Source organism: Lates calcarifer, linkage group LG18, assembly GCF_001640805.2.
Source record: "Lates calcarifer isolate ASB-BC8 linkage group LG18, TLL_Latcal_v3, whole genome shotgun sequence".
In the NCBI taxonomy this organism is placed as follows: domain Eukaryota; kingdom Metazoa; phylum Chordata; class Actinopteri; family Centropomidae; genus Lates; species Lates calcarifer.
Window position 1 is genome coordinate 12,083,894 of NC_066850.1, and position 25,620 is coordinate 12,109,513.

The 25,620-nt window shown below is 43.4% G+C and overlaps 1 protein-coding gene across 27 annotated transcripts in view; it reads left to right on the forward strand.

The window, feature by feature from the left end:
* Positions 1-25,620, forward strand: part of celf2 (cugbp, Elav-like family member 2) — a 190,934-nt gene that overhangs the window by 44,307 nt on the left and 121,007 nt on the right. For 4 of the 27 annotated variants that reach the window (XM_018694909.2, XM_051077746.1, XM_018694912.2 and 1 more), the window contains exon 1: positions 21,482-22,245. The exons of 1 other annotated variant lie outside the window; for it this stretch is intronic. In XM_018694909.2, coding sequence (XP_018550425.1) covers positions 21,749-22,245 — 497 coding nt within the window. In that variant the 5' untranslated portion in view covers positions 21,482-21,748. Of the gene's footprint in view, positions 1-8,632; positions 8,944-21,476; positions 22,246-25,620 lie in introns of those variants that run through there. 22 more of the 27 variants (XM_018694920.2, XM_018694913.2, XM_018694914.2 and 19 more) reach the window with 16 other exon arrangements.

Sequence of the window (25,620 nt, forward strand, 5' to 3'; positions counted from 1 at the left end):
CAGCAGGAAACATGGGTTTGTTTTTTTTTTTAATTGTGAGAGGCTGCGCTGGTGTCACGCTCGCTGTTCATCCATTTTTCATCTAAACACATGAATTATGAAGAGCTGCTAATGATGGGGAGGGACAGTGGATTGGGGGGGGGGGGTGTCTGCAGAGGAGCTGGACATCTTTTCTTCCCTCACTTCTCACAATCTGTCGTCTCCCTTTCTCTCAGGAGTGTTTTCTTTCTCTCTGAGTGACACAGTAGTTCAGTTTGTGGACACACACACACACACACATACACACACACACACACACACACACACACACACACACTGGGTGGCAGGTGAACATACAGTGGCTTGGGAGGGACTTACTTCTGTGTGTGTGATTCAGACCATTGACCTGGAACACATTGGCTACTGAGAGAATAAAAACTATTACACACACTTTCATTCACTTTCACACACACTCACACACATACCGCTGGTCTCTAAGCTCAGAGTCTTCATTACTGCAGTAATAATAATAATAATAATAATAATAATAATAATAATGGACTTATACACTGAATAGCTTCAGTATTTATTTGTAATATATAGTATAACATGTTATTATTAGTAGTATTCTATAGTAGTATCATTATTACATCATTGTTACATAGAACTTCTACTACTAGTAAGAATAATTGCGATAACAGTAACCTTTTTATATATTAATATTTTAATCACAGTTCTATTATTTTCTTTTTGTGATTGAATATATAGTTTTCATATGTCATTTACCTAACTTTATTATTTGATTTATTTTTGTTATATAATGGTTTACTTTTAATTATATATTTTTTTATTTTGTAAGAATAGTATTAATTATTTAATAATTAGTTATTATTAAATAAACATTTAATAATAACATTCAAACATTATTTAATTGCCTATATATTTGCTCCCAAGATGGCGGCAGTTACAGAGGTTACCATGGTTATCAGTGACACATGCTGACCTCATCAATCCACGAACACACACTTTCTCACGGTGTCCACTCTCCAGAAACACTGCTGCTATGAGAGCAGACTCATCCAAATGAAAAACACACACACAGCACATACATATACACACACACACACACACAGACTACACACAGCAGCATGCCCCCGGGTTTTCTGGGATAGTGGAACGTTTTCTCTTCCAGCTGATGCTCTCTGAGGTGGTGGGGGGAGTGGAAGCGAAGATCGAGGGTGTGTCTTCTTCACATTCCAGTGCTCTCCTAAAGCAAATATTTATTTCTAACACATCTTTTGTTATTATTGTACATTCATCACACTTCAGTTCTGATTGCACGCTCACTCTCACAAGCAACTTGTAGCCCAACAGAAACCTTGTTGTCGCTGTAATTAATCATTATTGCATTAATTTCGAGGCATTTGCGTGAGTACCATACCACTCACGGTAAAGAACAACACAGGTTGTCTTGGTTTATTAAATCACTTCTGCAAGTAAAAATCCTTCCATAACAACGGAGTGATGTGGAAAAAACATCTTATGTCTCTGCTTCAGTTACATTTGCTCGTTTGCTCATTTCCATGTTTTTCTTTTCCTGTTTTTCTGTGTGTGTGTATGTGTGTGTGTGTGTGTGATGCTGGGGGAACTCGGTATGACGTTTTTTTTTTTTTTTCCACCTCTTTTTTTGAAAGACTCCAGATGGCTGAGAGACAGGTGAGCCAATTAGCGAGTCTCACTACACAGCAACATCATCACACTGGCGGAGCACGACAGCCAAACACACACATGCACACACACACACACACACAAAAAACACACCAACAAAACACATCAACATTCCACATGACTCTGCCGTAGTGTTAACATTACCACCATAATGCTCTGATGTGTCTCCCAGTCCATCAATACGCCGTCATGAGCCTGTCGATGTCGTTGTGGATATGAAATTGATTTTACAATATGTAACGATGTTGTGAATGATGACAAATGATGCTCTAATTTTAGCTTATTATCACCATGGCCTTCAACATACAGCGCTGTGTGCCTATAGTGTGTCCCATTATGCATGTTTTATACGACCCAGAAAACAGGCATAATGGGCAGATTTGAATTGATTTGCTTTTGTATTCATTTATTTTCAAGGAGCCAAAAATATTTCAGCAAGCCTCGCTGATGTTCATTATAATTCTAATGAAGTCGAAATCTTCACAAAAGAGGAGAGAGCGGCAGGAAGACAGCAAGTCTAAACACAACAACAACCTCTATCTCTCTTTCCCTCCTCATCCCTCCTTCTGTCTTTCTATCCCTCTCTCACGTCATCTCTACCGCTCTGTTTCAGTGCTGAATAATGAATATTCGACGTAGAAAATGCAGATTCTGCTGTTAATGAGCCATCATCTGCTGTGGAAAATACAGTCACACCTGACCCCACACACTCCTCCTCTCCCAGCATCTATACAGGAACAATACCTGCACATGCATTTATCCATACCATACAACACACACAGCCCACCAAGCATAAATATGTATGTGGTTTTTGGTGCATCGGTTTTGAGCAGGAACCAGAAATCCCACACTTCACTGGTTAAAGAGTGCTGCAGGAATGAGTCTTAAAACCCCTGAAAATAAGTTTCCTGGTCCCAAAAACACAGGAAACACAAGCTCAAGACATTTTCTTGTTTTATCCTACGACATAAAATATGTCCAAAAAATATTTCACTTTTTTTTTACACTTTTATGTGTCTTAAAAAAGAGCACTGAGAGACAGATTCAAGCCCTGACCAGTTTCCCTCCTCCACACAGTTGACCAATCACAACGTGAAGTGGGTGTGAATGTCAGATTCTTGGTTTCAGAAACTTACATTAATAGATAGACACAGGTCCCGAATCTGACGTCAGACAGGTGTTGGGGGGCTGATGGGATTCTGGAAGCTTCTCGACCATCCAACAAGCATCGATGAATCATTAAAAAGTTGGGGTAGGTTGTTATTGTACACAGCTGTAATAAAACTTCATGGTCTTACTTTCCAACTAATGTCATGTAGACTTGAGGCTTGACGTGGACCTCACTAGACACATACTTGAGTGTTTGACTTCAGAAGGCTCAAAGTTTGCTTATGAAGACTTGTGATTTCACAGGGACTTTAGACTGGCTTTGATAAGACTTGATGCAGAGACATGCACTATAATAACTAATTAGCAGCATTGTAATTAGCAGCGAGCGTATGTTACAGACAACGACTGTAAATACAAAAACATAAGACCCAGCTTGCAAATACATGGGAAAAACATATACAGCTGTTTCCTGGCATCGATCTGACTGCAGTCTTTGTTCATGTTTGTACATAAACATAATGTTTTGTAGAGAACGGGGGTGGGAGGCCGGGTGAATGTCATCCTATTTCCCCATCTTAATAGCTCATGATCCTGCCATCGTTCTGCCTCCTAAGCCTCTTCCCGTGGATGACCTCCAGGGAAGATTGTGTTGCTGCTGTTGGAGTACAGAGGAGTTGATTACGCGGCAGTGCCGGGGCTTTGTTCTGAGCACATGCCCGTCCTTGGCTTTGGAGGGAGAAGCAGAAAAGAGAAAGATGAAGAAGAGGAAAACGGAGAAAAGGAGGAGTCTTATCTCTCCCTTGAGGTTGTGCATTCCTTTCATTCCAGATTGTCTTGGTGACCTTCTGGCCCCGCCCCGGTTCCTCCCGACCCACCGCTGCATCTCTTGTTTACTGTCCCATAATGACATTGTCACTGGCAACAATACATCCGCTTATCACGAGGTGTCGGCCGCCACAATGGATGAATGGCGCTGTAATGGAAAGGCGAATTCGTCCTGTTGTCATCTCCAAGTCTTTGGAGGCACTCTCCTACTTGGCCGTGTGTGCCGTTGAAAGATAAGATTAATTCTTCATATTGTGGGCTGATTGCAGAATCTTGTATCTAATGCAATTTTTATCCCCCCCCCCCCACCCCACACACACCCCCATCTTCCCTCCTTTCCCCTTTTCTTTCAAACTGCAGAGTCAAGCATTTTTTTCCTCTCTCTTTGGGGAAAAAATCTAAATAATTTATCTGTGTTTTGGTGCATTTTTCCCCCTCCTGTACTTAGAGGGAGAGTGGAGAGAAATAGAACGGAGACAGACGGGGGAAAGGCAGATGAGTGTTATTTTTTTCTTTTTTCTTTTTTCCGTTTTTTTTTTTTTTTTTTTTGAATGGGATGAACGTGAGCAGCATGCTGACAAGAGCAAGAAAGGGGAGCGAAGGATGGCAGGAGGGAGGCAGAGGGGTGGAGGGAGTGAACCCTCGCTCGGCTGGAGAGGGGCCTAAGAGGAGCCTGCAGACTTTGGTAATCCCTCTTTTATTAATGTGAAGCCAAGCTCAGCAGAATGCAGGCTCACAGACATAACAGAGCTGCTCACAACTGACTGTCTTTAGACCTCACTGTCTGTCTCTTATATGCAGATCTGCTTCACTGGCATGACTGGCCGAGTCCCACCCCTCGCATTTGCCAGGCCAGTAAAACTGCCAGTCAATTAAAGCGGCGTTCAGGCGTACAGTCCGGCCCCAGTCCACCGCACTTCCGCCCGCAGAGTTGAGCTCTCAAGTCTTTTGATCCCACTCGGGTCCCGGCCTTGGTGTTTGGCACAGAAAGCATCCTGCGTCCTTGCCGAGCCCTGCACGTTACCATGACAACCTCCCTTACATCACTCAGTGCCCCCCATGTAGCCAATGGGCATTGACCTTTCGCTGTCAGAGCGTGTTAGGGAGCAAGAGACACACAGAGAGAGAAAGAGAGAGGGAGAGATGGGGAGGAGAGAGAGACCGAGAGAGAGCGAAGCAGGCACTCGCCGGAAACAACAAACACAAATAGGTCATTAAATTGTAAACACAATTTAAAAGAGACAGAGGCTGCTCGGTTTGAGCCGTGGCCTCAAGTTACTGCGATGTCAGCGCCAGAGTGTGTGTGTGTTTCCTGTGAATGACAAAAACAAGATGCTCGTCTTCAGACGGCATGATGTCACGGCTCAGCGGGGAGCCGAGGGAGCTTCGAACATATAAAATGTAAAAAACGAGCGTTTAATGGGGCTAAATTTGGCATATTGCAAGCAGGAAGCTTCTGGATGGTACCAGTTGCCCCCTCCCCTGCAACCCTGAGCTTCTGTTTCTCCCAGACGCTGCCATATGTCCCCTGTTCTCCAACAGTAGCCCTTCAACACAGAAAGCACGTGTGGGGAGCAGGTTTAGAGCATCTAGCAGATAGAGACACACCTCACAGAGGTCCTTGTTAGAAGACATGAATTTGTATGTGGTATTTAGACGTACCAGTGTTAAAGGCAATTAGATGGGATCACATAAAAAAACAATCATTTTTGCAGATAAGTTTATGGGGAGTTGGTGCTTTTCCTTTGATATAGATTTGGATCATACTTGCACACTGGCCTGATTAGAAAGAATCCTTGAAGTATAACATCAACTGTCTACGTTGGCAGCCTCACATGTTAACAGTTGCCTTTTGGTATACACAGATCACAGATGGCACTGTCAGGAAACTGTATATGAAATTCTCATGTTTACCAACCTACTGTATCTGACATGTGATTGCAAAAAGGGGAGAGGCATGGAGTCTAAAGGGCAAAACACAATGCATGTCACTTAGCATCACATCATATGACACACTGGATCTGTTATAAGTAATCAAAATACATAGATGGTATATCAGCTGACATGGTGTCAGTCATTGGTGTTGCTTCACCCAACACCATGGCTTGCACAAAGTACAATAGACAAGGATGTTTTTATTGTTTAACTAGAAACCCCACTGTATGTTGTTTCTAGACTCCATTGCCAAAAACAATAATTTTACTGAGCAGAACATGGTGGTTACTGGAATGCCATGATCAGTTAGTTTGTTTCTGTTAGTGTGTGACTTTCAGTGGTGGAAGAACTGTTCAGTATCACACAATAACACAAACAAACAGATGGAGGCAGTGGTATTCCAGCAGCTCTTGTGTTCTGCTTGGTAAAATTATAAAATGTTTTTGTCAATGGAGTTTGGTAGTGATATATAGTGATGTAGGATTCCTATTCATAATGTTGTCAGACACTTATAATAACAATCTGAGCCTGTCAGTGACGAAAACAAGCACTTTAATGGACGTACTTTGATGCAGACGACTGTCCATTGGATTACATTGCAGCAGCTGTTCGTGGTTGCTGGGTACACACTTGGTCAATACTGCACCAATTCCCACAATTTTTGTACCTATCAATTATTTACTCCCAGAAATGTAAAAACAAGGCCTTATTTTTCGATAAAAATAAGGTTATCCTTTAACTTTGGTGAGTCTGTGAAGGAGGTGGTGAAACTGCCAAATGCAGCTTTAATTACTCTGAGTTAGCATAAATATGCCCTATTGTCAGTGTAAATGACAAATTATTAGTCATCATTGTCAGCCCTGAAAACTGGGACATTTGTAGAACTTAATTGTCTATGGTAATTTAAAGACTTTGTCTCATTCACCAGCTTTGTGCTCTCTTTATGCCCTGTATTATTAGGCTATTTACATTCAGCTTTCTCTGTAATAAACAGTAAGCAACATATGATCAGTGGCTGCAGCATCTGTTTGATCTGAGGAAATGCCTGAGATCATTATATCAGAGTGCCGGTTAGTTCTGTGGCCCGATTTGTGCTCTTAGTCACCACTTTTTTGTTGACACACTCGCCATGTGTCAATATTTGTCACCATTGCACGCCTGCCATCAGTTTTGGCTGAGACAAAGTGCAGTGAGAGGCCGGTCCGATTTGAATGGTAAACAACAGAGGCGGAAATGGGTAATTAAGTTAGAAGTTAGCAAAAGTGTCTGCTGCATTTTAATGGCGATGGCCCATGCACGCCGGATAATTTAGGATTTCAATTGTTGTTGTTTTTCAGTGAAATGCAGGTGTTTTGTGAAGACAGACGATTTTGCCCTGTATGCCAAACATTCTAATGAAGCTCACGTACAATCCATAATTTTAACTATCCCCCACCTGCCAGCTAGCCACACACACACAGAGTACACAAACAGGCATAGGCATAGTACCCACACACATACACACAATATGCACTAATGAAGCTGTTCTCCTCTCCTCTCTTTTCGTTCCTGGCTCAGTGAAACATGCATAAATCATAATAAACAGAGAGATGAATTTTTAATCAGCAGCTCCCTGCCTGTGTCTTCAGCCTCAGCCTCCTATGGGGAGGAGAGGCTGTGATGTGCCAGGTATATGGAGCTGGATCTGGCAGCGCCTCCTTCGGGAGGGCTACTCACTGAGACGTGCCTGTCTGGGCTGCCTTCTTCCTGGGCATGATCTGCTGGACTGGGCCGTCTCTCTGGAGACCAGACTGGCCCGGGCCGAAACACGTTGTCTGTACCTGCAGGAGGCTTAGGTCCAGACAGAGTGGGACATCTAAGGAGGGGCAAGCTTGTTCTAGTTACAGCATCATGGTTGCACAACTGTGATATAGCTGTAAATAAAAAGTATCATTCAGTCACACTTTCACCTCTGTATGGTGTTCATGAAAATGCATAAGTATAAATAAAATATATATTAGGCTGAGAGGGTGGGAAACTGAGCAAATATTATCCTTTAAATTTATCTATAAAATTTTGTATGTATTTACAGTGGTAACGCCTTATCTTTTTTAAATTTTATTAGATAGATACCAGGAATTGTGGATAGTTTGTTTTCAAGGGATGAATGAGCTGTTTTCTAAAGCCAAGAATTTCCAGAAAGTATTAATTTACTCTTTTGTTCTATGAAAGCTTTTCTCTGTGGAGAAAAGATTGACATGGCCCCGACTGTTTTCCTGATATTTGTGTAAAGCTTAGGCAAGAATGCAACGGCCAAGCTGGGCTTACAGCATCTAAGACGTACAAACGTTGATGTACGTAGCTGCACATAAAAGGTCAGTCAAAATACCACATCCAGTGGTAGTATATATATTTTTTGTGAGACTCTGAATGAGACAGGGACCCCACAACTGGTATGGGGCCTGGGAATAATGCCAAGGACTGTAGATATTGCGTATCTTTGTGATGTAGTAATATCTTGTTTTCTGGTTATTTATACTCCTGCGTAATAAACTCTGAAAATTCCATGCACGCTTGACTTGATGTTGAACTTGGCGTGTTTCCATCGGTTCAATATAACTTTACTATGATATACACGATTTTTTTACCTCATAAAAACTTCATGAAAAGATGGCAAAGCCGAGTCAGGTCAGTTTTTTTCCCCCACTCTGTGTCTGACTGTACATCTGAAGTCTGGACCGGGTTGAGCTGTGCCAAAAACACGAGAGATGATGTGCAGTAAATGTGAATAGTGGGCATTGTTGGCATGGCACTGTGCCACTCTGGGCCAGGCCCAGTGGCCGTGCAGGCAGTCCAGATCTGGACTGGGGCTAGGCTGTTCCAGAGCTGTAGTATTAGACTCAAATAGGCCCACAACATAACAACATGAGCTGAGCTGTCACAGGGGATTACTTCAGCTAGGCAAGCCAGCGGGGTCTCCACTGCTCTGCTGCTCTACCAGAGAGAGCGAGGGAGAGAGTGGAGGGGTGGGAGGTGGGGGTGGGTAAAGGAGGAGGGGAGAGGGTTGGGGGCGGGGGGGGTGCTTGTTTCTGCGTGAGAGAAAAGGGAACAACGGCAGAGGCTGAGAGGAACAAGGCGAGAGACAGAGAAGCAAAGAGAGGCAGCTTGTTGAAGACGACAAGCAGCAAAAAAAAGGAAGAGAGAGAAAAAGAAGAAAGAGAAAGAGAGTACAGCTTGCAGCCTGATAAGGTGCATTTATTTGTCTGTAATGTTGGAGCACTCGTCCGAGCTGGGCTTTGTGGGGAGAGTGTGTGTCGATGCCGTGTGCTGCCCCCCCCCTGCAGCTGCCAGCGCAGGATACACGAGGACCGACGAGCTGCTGCTGAGGTACACACACATACACATCTGTCTGCACACACACACACACACACACACACATACACAAACACAACACACTTGTGAGCGCCCATTTTTCTGACCCAGATGCTGCGTTTGTGCATCCCGCTCGGGGACTGTTACACTTCCAAATAAGGTGTGGCGTTGTTATTGCATGGTTGCTTTTGCATCAACAATTTTTGTGAGCATGTTTAAGTGGAGGGGGGCAAGGAGAGCGAGGGGGGACTTAACAAAGTGCAGGTGCTGGCTCATTGCTTCATTTGAGAGGATTTGATGTCTGGGGTTGCTGCTCCTAACAGGTTTTACTGTAACACCTCCTACCTGGGCACTCTGTCTGAGCGTTGTCGTTCGATGGCAGGAGATTTCTCCCTGTTTCCCTGCAACTGTTTGCCCAGTCGAGCGTAACATTCAACGTTTGTACTTCTCTTTTTTTTTTCGCCTGTTTTTTTTTCTCTCTCTCTCTCTTCTGTCTCTCTGTCTTTGTCTCTGTTCACACTTCCTCCTGCTGTGTTAGCACTACTGTTTCCGGGACAAGCAGTTAAAGCTGAAATATTAGGAAGTAGAATGTGGCGCCGTTAGCAGCTTTTTTTTTTCTTTCTTCTTCCAGCTTTTAAATTAAATATCAGGCAGTTCTGTGTCATTCACCTTTGACATCATGCATACATTTCAGTTTTTTTTTTTATTTATATACAGTATTTATTATACAGTTGTTGTTTTTGCCCTTCAGCTAATTTACATTTTTGTGTTATTCCACCCACATATACATGAATATGTATCATTTATATTCTTCTTGTTTTTTGCTCTTTGGTATCAAGAGTTGTAGTATCTTGTGATTCTGAAGTTTCTGCTAAAAAAATACGATATCCTAAAGTTTTTAAGTCCCCAAAAATACATTTTTCAGTCTGACTACTGTGTATTTCATAGGATCCTTCTCATGAACAAGAGACTAGTCAATTCACCTGAGACTCTATATCTGTGTTATTTTCCGTCCCTCTCACTGGTTTGAAGGGGGCGTGGCTCTGTTGGTACATGGTGCTGTCAGGTATTTACATTCATTCATCAGAATTTGACAATATGTGGTGCAAATTATTAACAGCTTTAGGGCTGCTTGCTTTGATTGACATTGTATTTTTGATTGAGGCACTCAACTTTTCTTCAATCATTACTTATTTCACCAAAACCACCTAATATTAGAGAAAAATAATTCGGACTTGACTTTAAACACTAGAAATGTGTAAATTTTGACATAAAACTGGTTAGATTTGAAGTTGCTGGTTCAAATTTCTGGCAGCATTCACCTCCAGTTGTGGCAAAAAACATATTCTGAGGTGTTAGTGGGGTTTCTTAAAGCATCATTTAAGAGGAAAGAGACAGAGGGGAGTGTCTCCATGCTAAGACCAGAGGAATCCACTCAACCAAAGCAGGATTTGACATTTTCACACAGCCTGAATCTGTGTCTTTGTTATTTATTATTTAATTTTATTTATTTAAGTTTTTCTCCTTTCTTGCATGTGTTGTACACAGAGGAGATAATGGATGAGCAGAGGGTGATGGAGAAATAGGGAAAATGAAGAGAAAGGGGAAAAAGAGGAGGAGGAGGAGGAGGAGGAGCAGTAAAGCGGGGTGGGGAGAGGAGGGAGCATCTCTGCTCTGAAAATAAAACAGCCAAACAACAGAGATCCTCTCCAACCGTACTGTATTTCACCTTTCTGAAAATCACATTTTTATTTTAAAGTTCCCATTACTGATAAATTTTACGGCGATACCCCACCAGTCCCAATTTGTCTGAACTCCCCTCCTGTTGCATAAAAGATTGAGACAAGCGTCTGCCGCGCACCTGATCATGAAAAACAGTCATGCTGAGGTTGACTTGTTTTGCAACGAGTCAACATATTTCATTGATGTTTGCAGGTAGTAATTTATTGCACCATAATTTACTGACTGAATCGGTGAATGCTTCATTGGGTGACAAATGAAACTGCTTTTGAGGCATGCACTTCATTTGCAATTTCCCGATGAAAAATATGACTTTGAACGGTTTCTGCATCAGGCGGTTGCTCTGAGCGAGAAACACGGGGGAAATTTTCCAGAGGTTTAGCTTGTGTGTGGGACAGCAGAGAGACTGTAGCTGGGTTGAGGTTAGTGGTGTACATCAGAGGACAAATGTCCTTGTGGGACAAGAGTGACCAATACAGCAGGAATAGACAATGTAGAGTGCAGTCAACTCCAGGGCTCGCAAAGAATCGCAAAGGACGGTACCAAGATTCTGCACTTGTCACTCAGTCACTGTCTCAAAAGGATTTAACACAGAATATTAAGCATAGTTACTTTCTAAAGTTTATTTTCATTTTCTCAATATATTCTTGTCCCATAAAACTGTGGGCAGTGTACGAAAAAAAGCACCCTCAAATTAAAGCTGAAAGGGGAAGTCTACTGATTTACACATTAAGATCAGTTTACTAGTCACTTGGAGAGCCCACAGCCTGTAAATACAGTTGTATAATGTTGTTTGTTGACCTGAAGGGAATGTTGCTTCAGTATCTTGGCTTTGGCTCAGTGACTGCAAATTTTCAAGGTTGCATTACAAAGCAGGGGGTAGAGTTTGAAGCATGTGGATGTGTACCATGCAGCGAGGGTCTAAGGAAAAGATGTTGCTAAGCTGAGCTGCACTCATACCAGGAACCAGCAGTCAAGGTACCTCAGCCACCGCAGCATCGATTTGCCAGGTCATTTTTAATCTGTCTCTCACGAGTCCTCTAACTTTATGAAAGTGCGGTCCATGGAGTCACTGTTTCACTTCAAATCCAATGTGCCGAAGTAAGAGCAACACATATGTCACTGTCTGTCGACTCACAGTCTGTGCTGTATGTGCGGAAGTAGGAGAGTAAGTGTGTGAGGAAGCCTGGTGAAAGTTCAGATCATCAGAGTGTCTGTGAGTTGATACTAGTATCTTTTTGCTCCACCCCTCCTCTTCCCTCTTCCTGTCTGTCCTCTGGGTGTACTGGCAGTTAAACCAAGCGTCCCCTCCCACTTACGCCGCACAGTGTGCCTATCTAATGGTGTGAAGGATATTAGTCTTCTATTAGAGATATGACCGTTGGTTTAGAGTCACTGCCTCTCCCTCTCATTTCCCCAGATGGGTCAGGGCAATGGGCATTAAAACAGCCTCAGTCCCCCTCCTCCCCCATCTGCCCCCCCCCCCCAGCCTTCTTGAACCTGCTAAACCAGCCGTCACAGCCTCGGCGAAGGGAGCGCACCTCGTCTCCGCTACAACGATTTAATCTGCCGAGCACCTTTTCAATCAAAGAGTGTCAGGCGTGGGGCTGCTCTCAACACGACTCTAATACAATGCATGGACACACACGTACAGGAAGTGAGGGCATGCGGGCGCAGGCACTGGCACGCGCACACGCATGCACAGCACACCCTGGCGCAGATCGATACTCGCAATCATACAGGTGACAATGGGCGCAGGTTTATCGGCCCCTGATTCACACCCTGCTATCATCACCTTCACACAATCACACAATCAAGGGGTGGGGGCTTTGTGGCAGGGGTGGGGGCTTGTGGAGGGGGGGGGGGTTGCATATGTGAAAGAGGAGGGAGGGAACAGAGCACAGGAGCTTGCAGGTACATGAAATGTGTGAATATGTGCGTGAAATGAATTGAAATGGGTGTGAAAGTGCATCTATTTGCGGGCGGATGTGTATACACCTCCCTTTGTGTGTGTGTGTGTGTGTGTTTGATTGTGCATGAGTGTATTAGAAAGTGGTTTCCTTCCATTGTGTGTGTATAGCATGTGCGGGTGATGTGTTGTATTCCTCCATTTTTCTGAGTGTGTGTGTGTGTGTGTGTGTGTGTGTGCATCTGTGCACGTACAGTACATCTGTGTATGTGTGTGCATGTGTGTGTAAGGATGTGTGAGGGTGTGTATGTGTGTGCCGGTTGTTATCAGAATGACACCATCCTGCTCTCTCTCCTGCAGCCCCAGAGGATCAGTGGAGCTGCACCAGTTTCAAATGAAAATAAATGAGAGGCAGTGACCGCTACTGCCTGGGTCCCACTTTAATGAGGAAAAGGAGCAGAGAGGGAGGGAGGAGAGGGAGGAGAAGGAGGACAGAGGTGGAGGAAAGAGGGGAGGGAGAGGGAGGACGGGGGGGTGGAGCGAAGGCAGGGGGAGAAATTGGAAAGTGAGGGAGAGATTGGTCGGAGTTGGCGACGAAGGGGCCGAGAGAGACGAATGGAGATGGGGCGGGGGGGTGATGAATGAAGGGCCTCTCCCTGTCACCGATGCGATGGCCAATTACAGTTGGACCGCGCTCCGATGCACTGCAGGTGGAGCGGACAGTGTTTTGAGTGGCCGGAGAATATCCCTCCATCCTCCATTTGCATTGAGAGGAGAAATCACTGCACTGTGTGCAACTTAAAGCAGCTTTGGAGGTTTACTGTGTGACTCAGTAGCACCACATCTAATGCCATTACACTTTTTGCAGATCTGAACCGCTCTATACAAGTGTATTTTTTAAACCCTGTCCAGCTAAAACCCCGTATCTCCAGATATAGCAGGGTTTTCATTTCACAGATGCCCCATTAAGAATTTTTGTTCCTCTACTTCTCAGGCTAATTAAACTCTACAGAGAGCCTGTCCCCACCTCTTACACATATTAAAAATCATAGAGGGAAAGGTATCAGGGGCCATGGCTCTGTAATAAGCTAGCTCAGTAGCAACTACTTGACTTGCTAACAGTATGAAGAGTGACAGGGGGAGCTGAATGTGCTTTGCACTAGCTGGGGGCGTAAACACTTTTTGCTGACATAGATCAAGTAACCTCAAAATCTTTGGTGTGATGTCATCAAACAGGATGGAGTCGGCTCTGCTGCATCATTGCATCAAACTCAGTTTTCAACCACCTGAAACAGCACTGAGGAGCTGGTAACTGTTAGACCGTGCTACAACACAAGAACATTTCTTGTGTTTAATTACACTTTTTTTAGTTGCCGAAAAGCAACATTTTGGAGATACCTGATTTTTCCATCTATTACAGTTTATAGACGGTAGCTGCTGTCAATAGAAAACATGTCAAATACTCCCAATTTTAATATGTTTAGGCTTGTTTAATATTTTTTTGCGCATGAGTGGCCCCAAATGGCAGCAAGAGGTAGCTGTTTGACATTTTTAATATGCCAGCGCTAAGTTGTGACAGCTTGCTGCCGTTAAGGATACCTTGTTTTTTAGGGTTCTCTGCACTGTGAGAGGGATTAGTGGCAGTGACAGTTTACTGGGTACAAAAGTTTAATTGTGAAATAGACCAGATTTACACCAGGTGGTTTTAAATGCTTTTGAATTTAAAGCTTCGCTCCATGTGATTATTTTGTTCAATAGCGCCATACTGAGCAGAGTCAGAATGTATAACTCTCTGTTGAAGTATTTTTGATGATCGTTAAGTAAACACACGTGAACTGGTAGGAATATTCTTGTTTTTTCTTCTGTCCTACAGTTTCTCGTCAGTATACAGTACAAAAAAATTAAGATTAAGTGTGTATTGCTTTGTGATGAGGTGAACTACAACAATCGTGATCAGTGGAGTGACGCTTTTAAAAGTTATGACGACGGTTTTATGACAACACTGCAACTTTACTGTACTTCAAAGCTTGCCACAGTCCACTATAGGGTTGTAAAAATGTGATAGAACTTCCACACGATGAACCCAAAAGACCACGGTACTTGAACCAAAACCAGCACAGAGTCATCGTGCTGAGAGCTGGGAGATACAAGGTTTTCCCTCGACAGCAGCGGTATGTTTCTACTTCAATGCGGCTGAGCGTTGTCCAGTCCAGTCTAGCAGAGACCATTAAAACTAGCAGACAGCAGCACAGTATAGCCGGGAGGCCTCTTCAGGGGCAGAGGACATCAAGTGTATTTGTGTGTGTGTCTGTGTGTGTCTGTGTGTGTCTGTGTGTGTGTGTGTGAGTGAGAGAGATAGAGACAGAAAGGGACCCACACTTTAAGTCATGTCGAGACCACCGGTGCAGACATTACTGTGTGAGGGTCAGTAAGCAGGTCAGGAGGTATTTGCCCGACAGTGTTGGACTTGATCAGAATGTCCTGTAACGCAGAATGTGTATGTGTGTTTGTGTCTATGTACATGTGTGTGTTAGGGTCAGATGGATGTTTATTTAGCCCCTTGAACCAGTCATAAATCATACCTTTCTTTTCAGAGTTAAAGCAACATTATGCCTCTAGTTTTTACCTTAAAATAACAGCTTTAAAATCATTTTTATGGTACAGTGAGGTGTAATAGGGAGAATGGAGCCTCTATCATTCTCAGCCACCTGTTCCTGCTCTAAGTAACTATGGTGAGCAGGTGTGATCTCCCTCTAACTGAGTGATAGTCAGCAGCTTAAACTGCTGGAATCAGGTCCAGCAAGTTAAAGAGTAATGCTGAACTGTAGATCAGTTAAAAAGACTCAGAAGTCATTGAAAACCAGTGTTCATCTCTTTATCCAGCCAGGAAACTTTACAGACAGCAGACTTTGCTGTGATTGTTACAGCAGCAGCACCTCCTGCTCCAGAAGGAGAAAGGGATCATGGGTAATATCCACCATTTGGCTGTTTTTCAGTTTAGTCAGTGGGACTAGATGGTAAAAACACCAGTCAAGAGATTGATAGGCTTTGTTTTCTGTACATGAAAACCACTTAACTGTTCAGACTCGGAGCCCAACAGGATTAATTATGACTTGTGGATGCAGAGGGCGCACTTGCTCAGCAAAGTTACACTTTGTTGCTTTAAATCAGATCACACAAACATTACACAGGACTTAGACTTCCCAGCAGTTGTGGTAACTTTGTCCATCTTGAATTAATGTCAATAAATCCCATCAGAAATCACGTACAAAAGTTGTTCCCTATAACTTTAGATCTTGCCTCATAATCATCAAGTTTAGACTAACATGACATGTAGTGACAGTGCCATAGGCCTGTAAATAAAGAGAGCGAAAACCTGAAGATGCCGATCATTGCTGGTTGCTGGAACATTATATTCAGTCACAATTCTATTCTTGATATGATGACAATAGACTTCATACAAATAAAAAAATATGCAGCTGATACGTCAGTCCAGCCGTGGTGTGTTTGAGTTTTTGTATTGTGTCAGATAATGTGCAAAACAGGTCAGTGAGCATTTAGAGGCTGCAGCCCCACAGGTAGAGCAGGGATTCATGTTAACTGGAACACAGTGTCCTAACCAGAGTCCAGCAAGGACCAATAACAACCTGACAGAGAGAGACAGAGAGAGAGAAATGGAGTGAGTGACGGAGGAGGGGGAGCGAGACAGATGAAAGCATGAAAATGGAGGAGAGAGTAGGGCTGGAGAAAATATAGGAATGAGATTTGAAGATTGAACAGTGAGTGGCAGTGAGAGTGATGGAGAGAGTGTTAGAAAAAGATGTGGGGGAGTATCCATCCACTCCATCTCTGTTTTTGTTTGGTTTTTCAGTCTCGGGCTCTGCGCTTGACAGAATAAGAAAGTAGTAGAGAGATGAGACTAGATCAGGACACCTCTATCATCCTTCCATTTAGGAAGTGATTCATATGCAAACACACACACACATATATACATAGTGTAAAATATACACTGATCAAAATGTTCTCTCCCCGAGTGTTTGAGCGGTGAGGATGAACGGTAGCAGTCAGGGTCTGTCTGGTTTCAGGCTCCTCACATGTCCACTTAGGCTCAAATGCAGCTGCTTGCTTTTTTGAATTATTTATGAGCCGGCCATTAAATATTCACGTGTGAAAAGCCGGCGCCATCAGCTACCCACAATCCTCTCCTCTGGGTGAGATGCAAGTAGGAAGCATAGAGAAAGGCCTGGATGATAGTTTACAGTCTCTGATAGACAGTGTTGTGGCTGCTTTAGGATTCTTCTTTTTTTTTTAGTTTGCGCTGTAAGACGGACTATTTTTGGTCCTGCCTCTTTGTCTCTTTCTTTTTCTTCACCCCACCCTGTCTCCTCCTCCTCCTCCTTCTCCTCCTCCTCCTCTGCCCTCTCCGCTCCTCCTTTCTAAGTGATCGATTTGTATTGTTCGGGCAGCTGAGGCCCCCCAGCCCGAGGTGAGAGAGATGAAGGCGGAGAGAAGATAGAAATAACTAGACAGAGGGAAGAGACGAGAAAGGCAAAAGTAGGAGACCAAGTGAGGGCAGAGGCAGACCTTGCCACGAGGGGGATCTGGGAGAACATGGCGCCGTAGGGTGAAGCGATGGAGAGATGGGAGAGGTGATGGGTGAGGATGGAAAAAGAGCAGAACAACAGCAACAACAGGGAGGAAATAGGGTACAACACAATGTGTGAAATGTTGACTGGATCTGACCACTGGCCCTGAGTGAAATACAGCCTGAAGGATGCTTTTCTTATGGTCTCAAGGTTTCAGTTTGCCTTTGGAAGTCGACATAGCCATGAAAAGTTAAGGGTGACGTTGTTAATAATTCGACCAGTGGCATTTCTGGACTGCAAGTGTCTCATTTTGTTGCATTCACTGTACTATGGTGGCTTCCTTTATCGCCTGTTTGTTTTAGTCTAGGTGAAAGAGGAAGTGATCAGATCCGTGCTAGCATGACTTAGCAGCGTTGCATATTCACAACAACATGCAGACTGTGATGTTTCAGTTTTTCGGTGGTACAGAGCAAGCTGCAGTGACATAATTGTGGAGGTTTGCGGTGGCGTGCACAAAGGGCATACAGTGGGCGTCAGTCAGCAGAGGTAACACAGTGTATAATTTCCTGAAATCTGTTCAGGAAAAGTTGGCAGCAAAGCAAGATTTGAAGGTTTGAGGTGACTGAGCAGATGTATCATTATGTTCTCACCACCTGCCAGACTCCTATACTGAAGGAGAGGTTTTTATATATTTATTGTGAGGGTTTAACCATAACTTGAGTTCCATGCTTAGATGCTTATACACTTACATAGTATAACTGTTGCCTTTGTAAATGACATGATGATGTGTTTTGTTTTTGTTTTTTGACTTTTTTATATATTGACCAGTAACTCACAACAGTTCTGATAATCAAATGAAAATTTAAAGACATCTCTTACCTGTAATACTATCTCCACTGTCAATATCTTACTTGCTGTAACTTGTCCTCATTAAGTAGCTTTATGTTTACATGCAGGTTCGAAAGTTCTTGCACCTAACCTGAATCCACTCATGGCTCTGTAGGGAACACTGGGCTTTTTCAGAGATTAACATATATATATATATATATATATATATATATATATATATGTGTGTGTGTGTGTGTGTGTGCTTCTCTTTCCATGAACCATTCAGAGTCAAATGAGATTCCCAAGGTCCAGCGGGGACAAAGCACAAGGCTTCATTATCACTGTGTGCGCAGGGCTTTATTGTCACAATATGGAGGGCATGAGGTCAGGATTTATCCTCTATAGATTTAACTGTTAAATACTGTTGTTCGAATGGTTGGGGTGCGTACGACATGGGCCCAAGTGCCCTGAGCAGCTGGTCCCCGGATCGACTCCCGGTCTGGCCGGATCCTTACTGCGTGTCACTCCCCCACTCTCTCTCCCTGTTTCCTGTCTCCTCTCCACTGTCCTGTCAAATAAAGGTGAAAAGCCCCCCCCCAAAATAAATAAATAAAAATAAAAATAAATAAATAAATACTGTTATTCAGGGTCATGCTGTTACAGACCTTAAGTATATAGCGTGTCCAATGTGGGCTAGAGGAAGAAACCTTCCTATTACAGCTTTTTCTGTAGAAGTGTAGAAAATCCAGTGCAAAAACATGCTAACAGTTTAAATACAATATACAGCAACTCCAACATGAAGTGCACTTTAAAACAACACCAGATTTTCCCCCATAAGCTGTTTGTTTCACATGACTACATTGAAAATTGAGTATGTTCATGTTTTATTAATGGATGGCTGCATTTTGTTTGGCGAACAGGAGGGAAGGATTTGTTTGGTATTCAGAGTAAATGAGGAGATTTTATTGCACAATTGTTTACATGAGAACATGCATTGCTATCTCCTCACTTCGAACCCGACGCATGTTTGCCGCCGCAGCTGACACGCCCGCATGTAGTGAGGCAGGTGTTCGTAAGCCCTTGGCAAACACGCAGGAACATACACACGCAGTTTCTCACCATACCTCCCATCATCGCCCGTGATATTCAGTGATGATTATCATTTCAGGCTTTTATGTACGGCGAGCACCGTTATTCTCAGCTTGGTTTTCTATATAGGAGTAAGGTCTTAATGCTTAAATTGCACTTTGGAAGTTATTTAGATGGACAGACAATCTGCAATCACCCACCTGAGATACCTGGAATAAGCACCTTGAAGCGCGACGCACAGATTTTCATTCACCTCAATTGTATTAGGGTGGAGGCAGAAATATCTGAGACTGATTTCTCAAAACTTGCATGTGGAAATGAAACCAAAACTATATGTATTTTATGCACAGATCCACATCCATAGGAGTAAATGTGAAATATGATTTTGTGTTTGATGCTATTTAGAGGATGAGCTCTATAAAACATGCAGACATATCCAAAATCTGCTGGAAACAAGCTGGGGAATAGTAGGTGCACAAATTATTGAGACGTCTTCTTTTATTATTACCTTGTCAGTTTATAAACGTGTTGGATCTGGATTATGAACTATCAGCTGAAACAGCAGCTATGAGCATCAATTCAGGCCTGAACATCAAAGCCTGCGATGGGAAATGCAGCCGATTATGGCGCAGCAGTTGGTTATATAATGTCCTCTTCAACCCCTGTTTTGTGAGGGGTCAAGTGCGGTGAAACACGCAGCGCTGTCCCCACTCCTGGGACGCTGCGAGCCCTGAGGTGCTGATGTAGGATCGGCCTTTTCCCATCCATACTCTGACCTCAGTCCTTGCAAGTAAACATGCAAGCTGACCCCTTAGCGGAGCCGCGGGCCAAGTCCCACCCACGCCATACACTTACCCCGCTGTATGTGTGCATACTGAGCACTTTTTTTTCCCATTGACCCAGATACTCATATTCTTCCCCCAGAGAGCCGCCTCTCTCTAGTCTAAGAGAGGCTCATTATTTTACTGGAGTGCCTCCCCTCTTTTCTCCAATGGAGGAGGGAGGAAATGGGGCAACCTGGTAGACGTGCTGCACAGGGGTGCATTCAAGCCCACTTTGGTTCCACAGGGAGGCATACTGGATCCACACAATTAACACAGCGTAAAATAGAGTCAGCAATTTTGCAGCAAATTATGGACCAGTTCATTATTACAAGGCTATCCCCATGCGTAATTACACCACTCTAAAATTTGGCCAACTCATTTGATTGTAAATCACCTAACTGGACATGTTGTTATTAAGTTGCCACGTTGATGCTTGTGTGAGATTGTAACAGTCTGCAGTTTACATGCACTGAACCATGATTGTGCATTGCATTTATTTATTGTATGAGCATCAGTGCTTCACTTATACTTTGCATTTTGTCAGAGCAGTATTCCAGTAATCTGATAATCTGGCCTGGTACCAGACTTTTATATGCTCCCTTAATGCAAAGGTTTGGTGTGTGTGTGTGTTGTTTCAGGTACTGGTGAGATTATGAAGTACGATCCAGGGAGGCCAGTTTGAGTAATAGATTTGTCAAAAAATGCAGTGGTTCACCGTCATGAACTTGGGTGCTAGTGCTGGTTTTCAACTACTTCAGCTTGCAAACTGCTTTTCCACAGGCTATAGAGCCATCATAGACCCACATCATTACATCAGTGCAAACATCTGTATACACATCTGCTTTCCCAGCAACTCTAGCACAACAACAACGTCAGACTTCTTCTCTTTACAAATGTTTGCTCTTGGCTTTGCGAGTCTTTGTTGGCATCCATGTTGATTTTGAACATTTCCAGTTTTTTTGAAATAGCCGTTATGAAGGTTTAGTTGGTCTTGTGGTGATGATAATCCTGTCCAAGATGCTCTTGGTTCTAGACCAGCAAAGTGTTGGTGCCACTCTCAAACCAGCTTTCCTGAACAAGAGCCGGTTTTTAGCTGTGGCAAAAACTGGTTTTAGGTTAGGCTCCGGCTCTGAACTGGTCCTTAAACTACCTCGGTGGAAGAGGGGCAACAGTGGCCTCACTGAAATGAATGAGGTTTTTGTTTTTTTTTTCCCCCACAGTTCTGATATTTGTCAAAAATGTCAAAAATCTGGCATGATCCAAATTTATTTAATATTTTAACCAGTAAACCTGGTTGAGATTTTACAGACAAATAACATCAGACCAATAAGAAAAACTTGATTTTAAAAGATCCTGGTCTAAATTATAACAGTTCCTAATTCCCAGTCATCAGTTATTGTCTCTACAGTGTATGTCATTACAGTTTTAGCAGGTTTTTAGGAAATGTCCTTGTGAGGAGGAACAAATTGTCCCTTTTGTGGCACACTGTAGACTTGTTAAAGGTAATGACAGAGATATCAGCATCTTTTAAATGATACTCATAAATGACTAAACTGAAATGAGTTAAAATGTCCATTGGTTTTGCTGGTTTAATATGGTGCGAATGGTTGTCTGTTAAAAAAAAAAGATATTTCATAGTTAAACTATCCTGACAGGCAGATACTTAGAATCAATATGCGTCTTGAATAAGGGTAATGATTTAGAGTATGTGGTGAAGCACCTTCTGTTTTAAAGAATATGATCAGATTGGGGGCATCTGTGCCCATAATGATGACATGCTCTGTTTGACTGAGGACACATCTATGACTGAGGAGACCTAATAGTTAAAGATCAGCTGCAGCGTTATGCGCCACGCCTCCCCGACTCGGCACCTGGTTCTCCAACAGTCCGTCAGTTGCGCTGTTGCGGAGCGGATTTTCAGACAGGACCGGCGGAAGAAAACCAGCAGGAAAAAAAGCGAATGGGGGAGAGGAAGAGGAGAATGTGACAACTGCTGGATGCGGACAGAGTGTGTGCGGCTGGCTACACTGCCTTTGGGGAGGCCTCGGCTCTTGCACCTGTCCCTCTCCGTCTCCGCGGCCAGGCGCAGTTTGGGCGAGAGCGACGCTTTATTTATCAGGCAGGGCGCACAGCGGCGGAGGCGCACACACACACACACACACACACACACACACACACACACACACATATACACACACACTCACTCACTCACACACACACGCGATACTGTACGCACATACACATACACAGGGCAGGCAGGCAACATGACTTCGTCCTACAATCTGGATTTTCTGCCTGATATGATGGTGGAGAGCCGCCTGCTTGTTCCCGGAGACAGAATGTGAGTTATTTGTCTTTTTCTCTTTTCCGCTTGTGATTCCTGCTTTTTTGTGTGTGATTCTCACTGTCCTGAAAAGCAGCTGTCCGATGTGGAAATGTTGCTCTGCTGCTGGATGTGTGACTGGAATCGGGGTCAAAATTAACGCTATAGCCGGTGTGACTGTACGTGTGTGTTATTGTGTTAGTTATGGCTTGTTGTATTAATATCCGTCGATAAACGGCACGGGGATCGCAGGAGCGCCCGGGGCTGTTATCAGCTATAGACAGGATGGTGATGAATGAACGCCATTATGGGGGGGAATTAATGCTACCGCCGTGAATAAACCTTGTCTTTATGAAGCTGTAGAATCTGCTGCACGTCGTCAAATTGTTGTAGCCCGTCAAGTCGACTCTTAAAAGCATTTAGAGCATCGGCGTCCCTGCTCGCTCCGCGGAATAGAGGAGGGGAAGTTGCTGTGATTTGCGGCAGCCGCCCATTCTAATTTCTTCTGGGTCTTGCTGGGTTGGAAGCGGTGCTGTTCGGGACTGTGCAGCCGGCTGTGGGAGCGCACCACGAGACACGTAAAGACCACTGGGACGATCTCTCTGTTATTCTCTGTGCTGGTTCGGAAAGCGCAGGGTGGAGGACAGGAGAGATCTCAGTCACATGCGACTGATTTAACTCCACCAGAGGCGGGTTTTTTTGCGCCCTCATCGCGTGTTATCCTCCACACTTTGGATACTTGGATGAGGTGAAATGCACCGGAAAGCAGAAAAAATACACAGTGATCAGGAGAGAGGAGCAACACAGAGGCTTTTTGAGAGCATTCAGGAATGCATGGATGACTGGTATCCCGTGCGTTTCAATTGGATTTGCTGTAATTCAGTTAAACTCCGGAATTTCTAGACTAGGGACAAAGGGAGGTTTCATCCCGACATCATGGTCATGCGTTTTTTTTTCCACAGTGCACGTCCCACTTATGTCTCCTCAGCTCACAGCGCCTAGTTGTTGATGGCTCATGCTCTTTTTTTTGCCAGCAGAGAAATTGTATACTGCGCTGTAGTTCTTCCTTTCATCTTCTTATGGAGGTCCCTTTTTTCGTGCAGTCTACAGTGAATGTTCGGATGCTGCACTTAACTTCTGGTGACTCATGGTGTAAAACAAGAGAACGAACGTAATGAAGTGTGAATGTGTTTGTGTGGGAGGTGTTATGAAAAACAGATGTAGTAGACTCATAATGCACGACGTTTTCAGATAATGTACAAATACCACAAAACCTACAAAATCATGCAGCAGCTGGAGCTGGAGAAACATCTTTCTTTAACAGATTCTGAGGAGCTGACTAACTATAAGATACTGTGTTTCATTGTAAACGTAATGATAATAGATCAGCTGTACAATGCTATAGAAATATTGTAGTTATATCATAAAAAGTCATTTGCAAGACCAGATCATGAATAAACCATTAATATAATGTCAAATATATACCAAGAATAAAGATACAATATAATCTGTAAATAAAAATATTATATATATCATCTATATGATCGTTAGCTAGTCAAGGCTGTGGATATTCTATATAGGCACATTTAAGAACTGAAATCCCAGCACTTTAAGCATAGGCTAAAAACAATTCACCATAAGAATATGAGCGATTCTGTCAGTATCACATGTAGTTCTGTAAATACTGTAATAAACTAGTATAAAGTAGCTTAGGTCCGCTATTCCAACACACTACCCAAAATCACATACTGGGGCGGTGTTATGCCGGCTTTGTCTGGTTCAGTGTAAACAAGCAAAGGCAGCTTAATCAAGGGTCTTCTTAACAGCAATATAGCACCATCTCTGTGTGTGGAAGGGACTTCACTATGACCTTAATGTGGGGACATGACCCCACAAAAATGGCTGCTACACAGATCTGAGAGGAGAGGAGTAATAAATGTGTTAGGAGAAACTAGAAAGCTCTGGATAGTTACTGGATAGTTTTAGCAAATGTTGCTTAAAAATAATAGAATCAGTACCTTTGCAGTCACATATAGACACTGCTTCTTTTTAAAGGGACACAAACCAAAAAAATAATTCACCACATACTATATAGATATATACATACATATATACAACATCTATAATATATATAACATCTATATGTGGTGATCCAAAAATATCAACAAGTGTTTCATGTTTTAAAACTACATGAATCCTGGAATTACTCATATTACACCACAATGATATAAGACCTAGTGCGTGCACTTTACCCTGAGGAGTCTCCCTCCATTGACTCTCTGTAGTCTGTTACCCAGATGCTCCAGCGATGAGACGGCTTTCTCATTAATCAGTGTCATCAGCTCTGATGGCGTGGGCCTCCGTGTACCACTGGCGGGGGTGGACGAGGAAGCCATCATACTTCCAGCCACCCTTCTCTTCCTTCCTTCTGATGTGTCTTGCATCACCAGTCGAGGGTCTGTCTGCCCCGGAGTGAAGGTTATATGAATAATGTGTCGCCGGCATTAGACAGGTCTATCTGCGTCCTCTTACCCAGCCGGTGAGGAGGCGGACAGGTTGAACCAGGTAGCGTTTATGGAGATGACACTTTGTATTTACGTGAACACGCCTCTGGAGGCCGGCTGTTTAGTTCATGAGCGCTGCACTTGGGGATCTTCTGGTTTTTTATTTGTGTCATGTTTAATGACACTCTTTCCCCACTGTAATTTGCACGCTGGCCCTCTTATTCTTTTCTGTACAATATATTCCCAAAATGATCTTTTTTCTTGAACCTATATGTATGTGCTTAGGTCTGAGAGTGGCTGCATTCCCTATCCAGGCCTTGCCGCTTCCTGTAGCGACTTCCCCATTGATACTGACAGCCCCCGACAACATCAGACTTGACAAATATTAGATTGGATCATATGAGAACTAAGTGGAACTAACAGCCTAATCTCTCTCTATCCAGTCCTATCAAGGCTGGAAACATAAAAAGGGGGTAAACTGAGAGAATCAGGAAAAATGGTGCAAGACCTCTGGCCTTTACTTTTCACCCTAACTCAAACTCTGAAGCCTAGACTATAGGGTCTGTCTCAGGGAAATATGTGACCCCTCACCTCCTTCAACTGTTTATGTGTGTGTTGAATCCCCATCTGGCACGAAACTATAAGGTTCTTTGGGTCTGTCTAGAGGGCTGCAGAAGATACAGCTCTTAGCAATGATTTCTGCACAGCAGTGACTGGCCCTGTAGCTCATATCCGAGTAAACAAGAACACAAGGTTGCTGACTTTAACAAGTATACAGTGTGCAGAGGGAAACGCGAGACAAACTCACAATAATGCTTGAAAATGGCACATTCTTGCCATTTGTACACAAGCTGCCTCCCACACAGACAACCCGTTGCTTCTTTCAGAG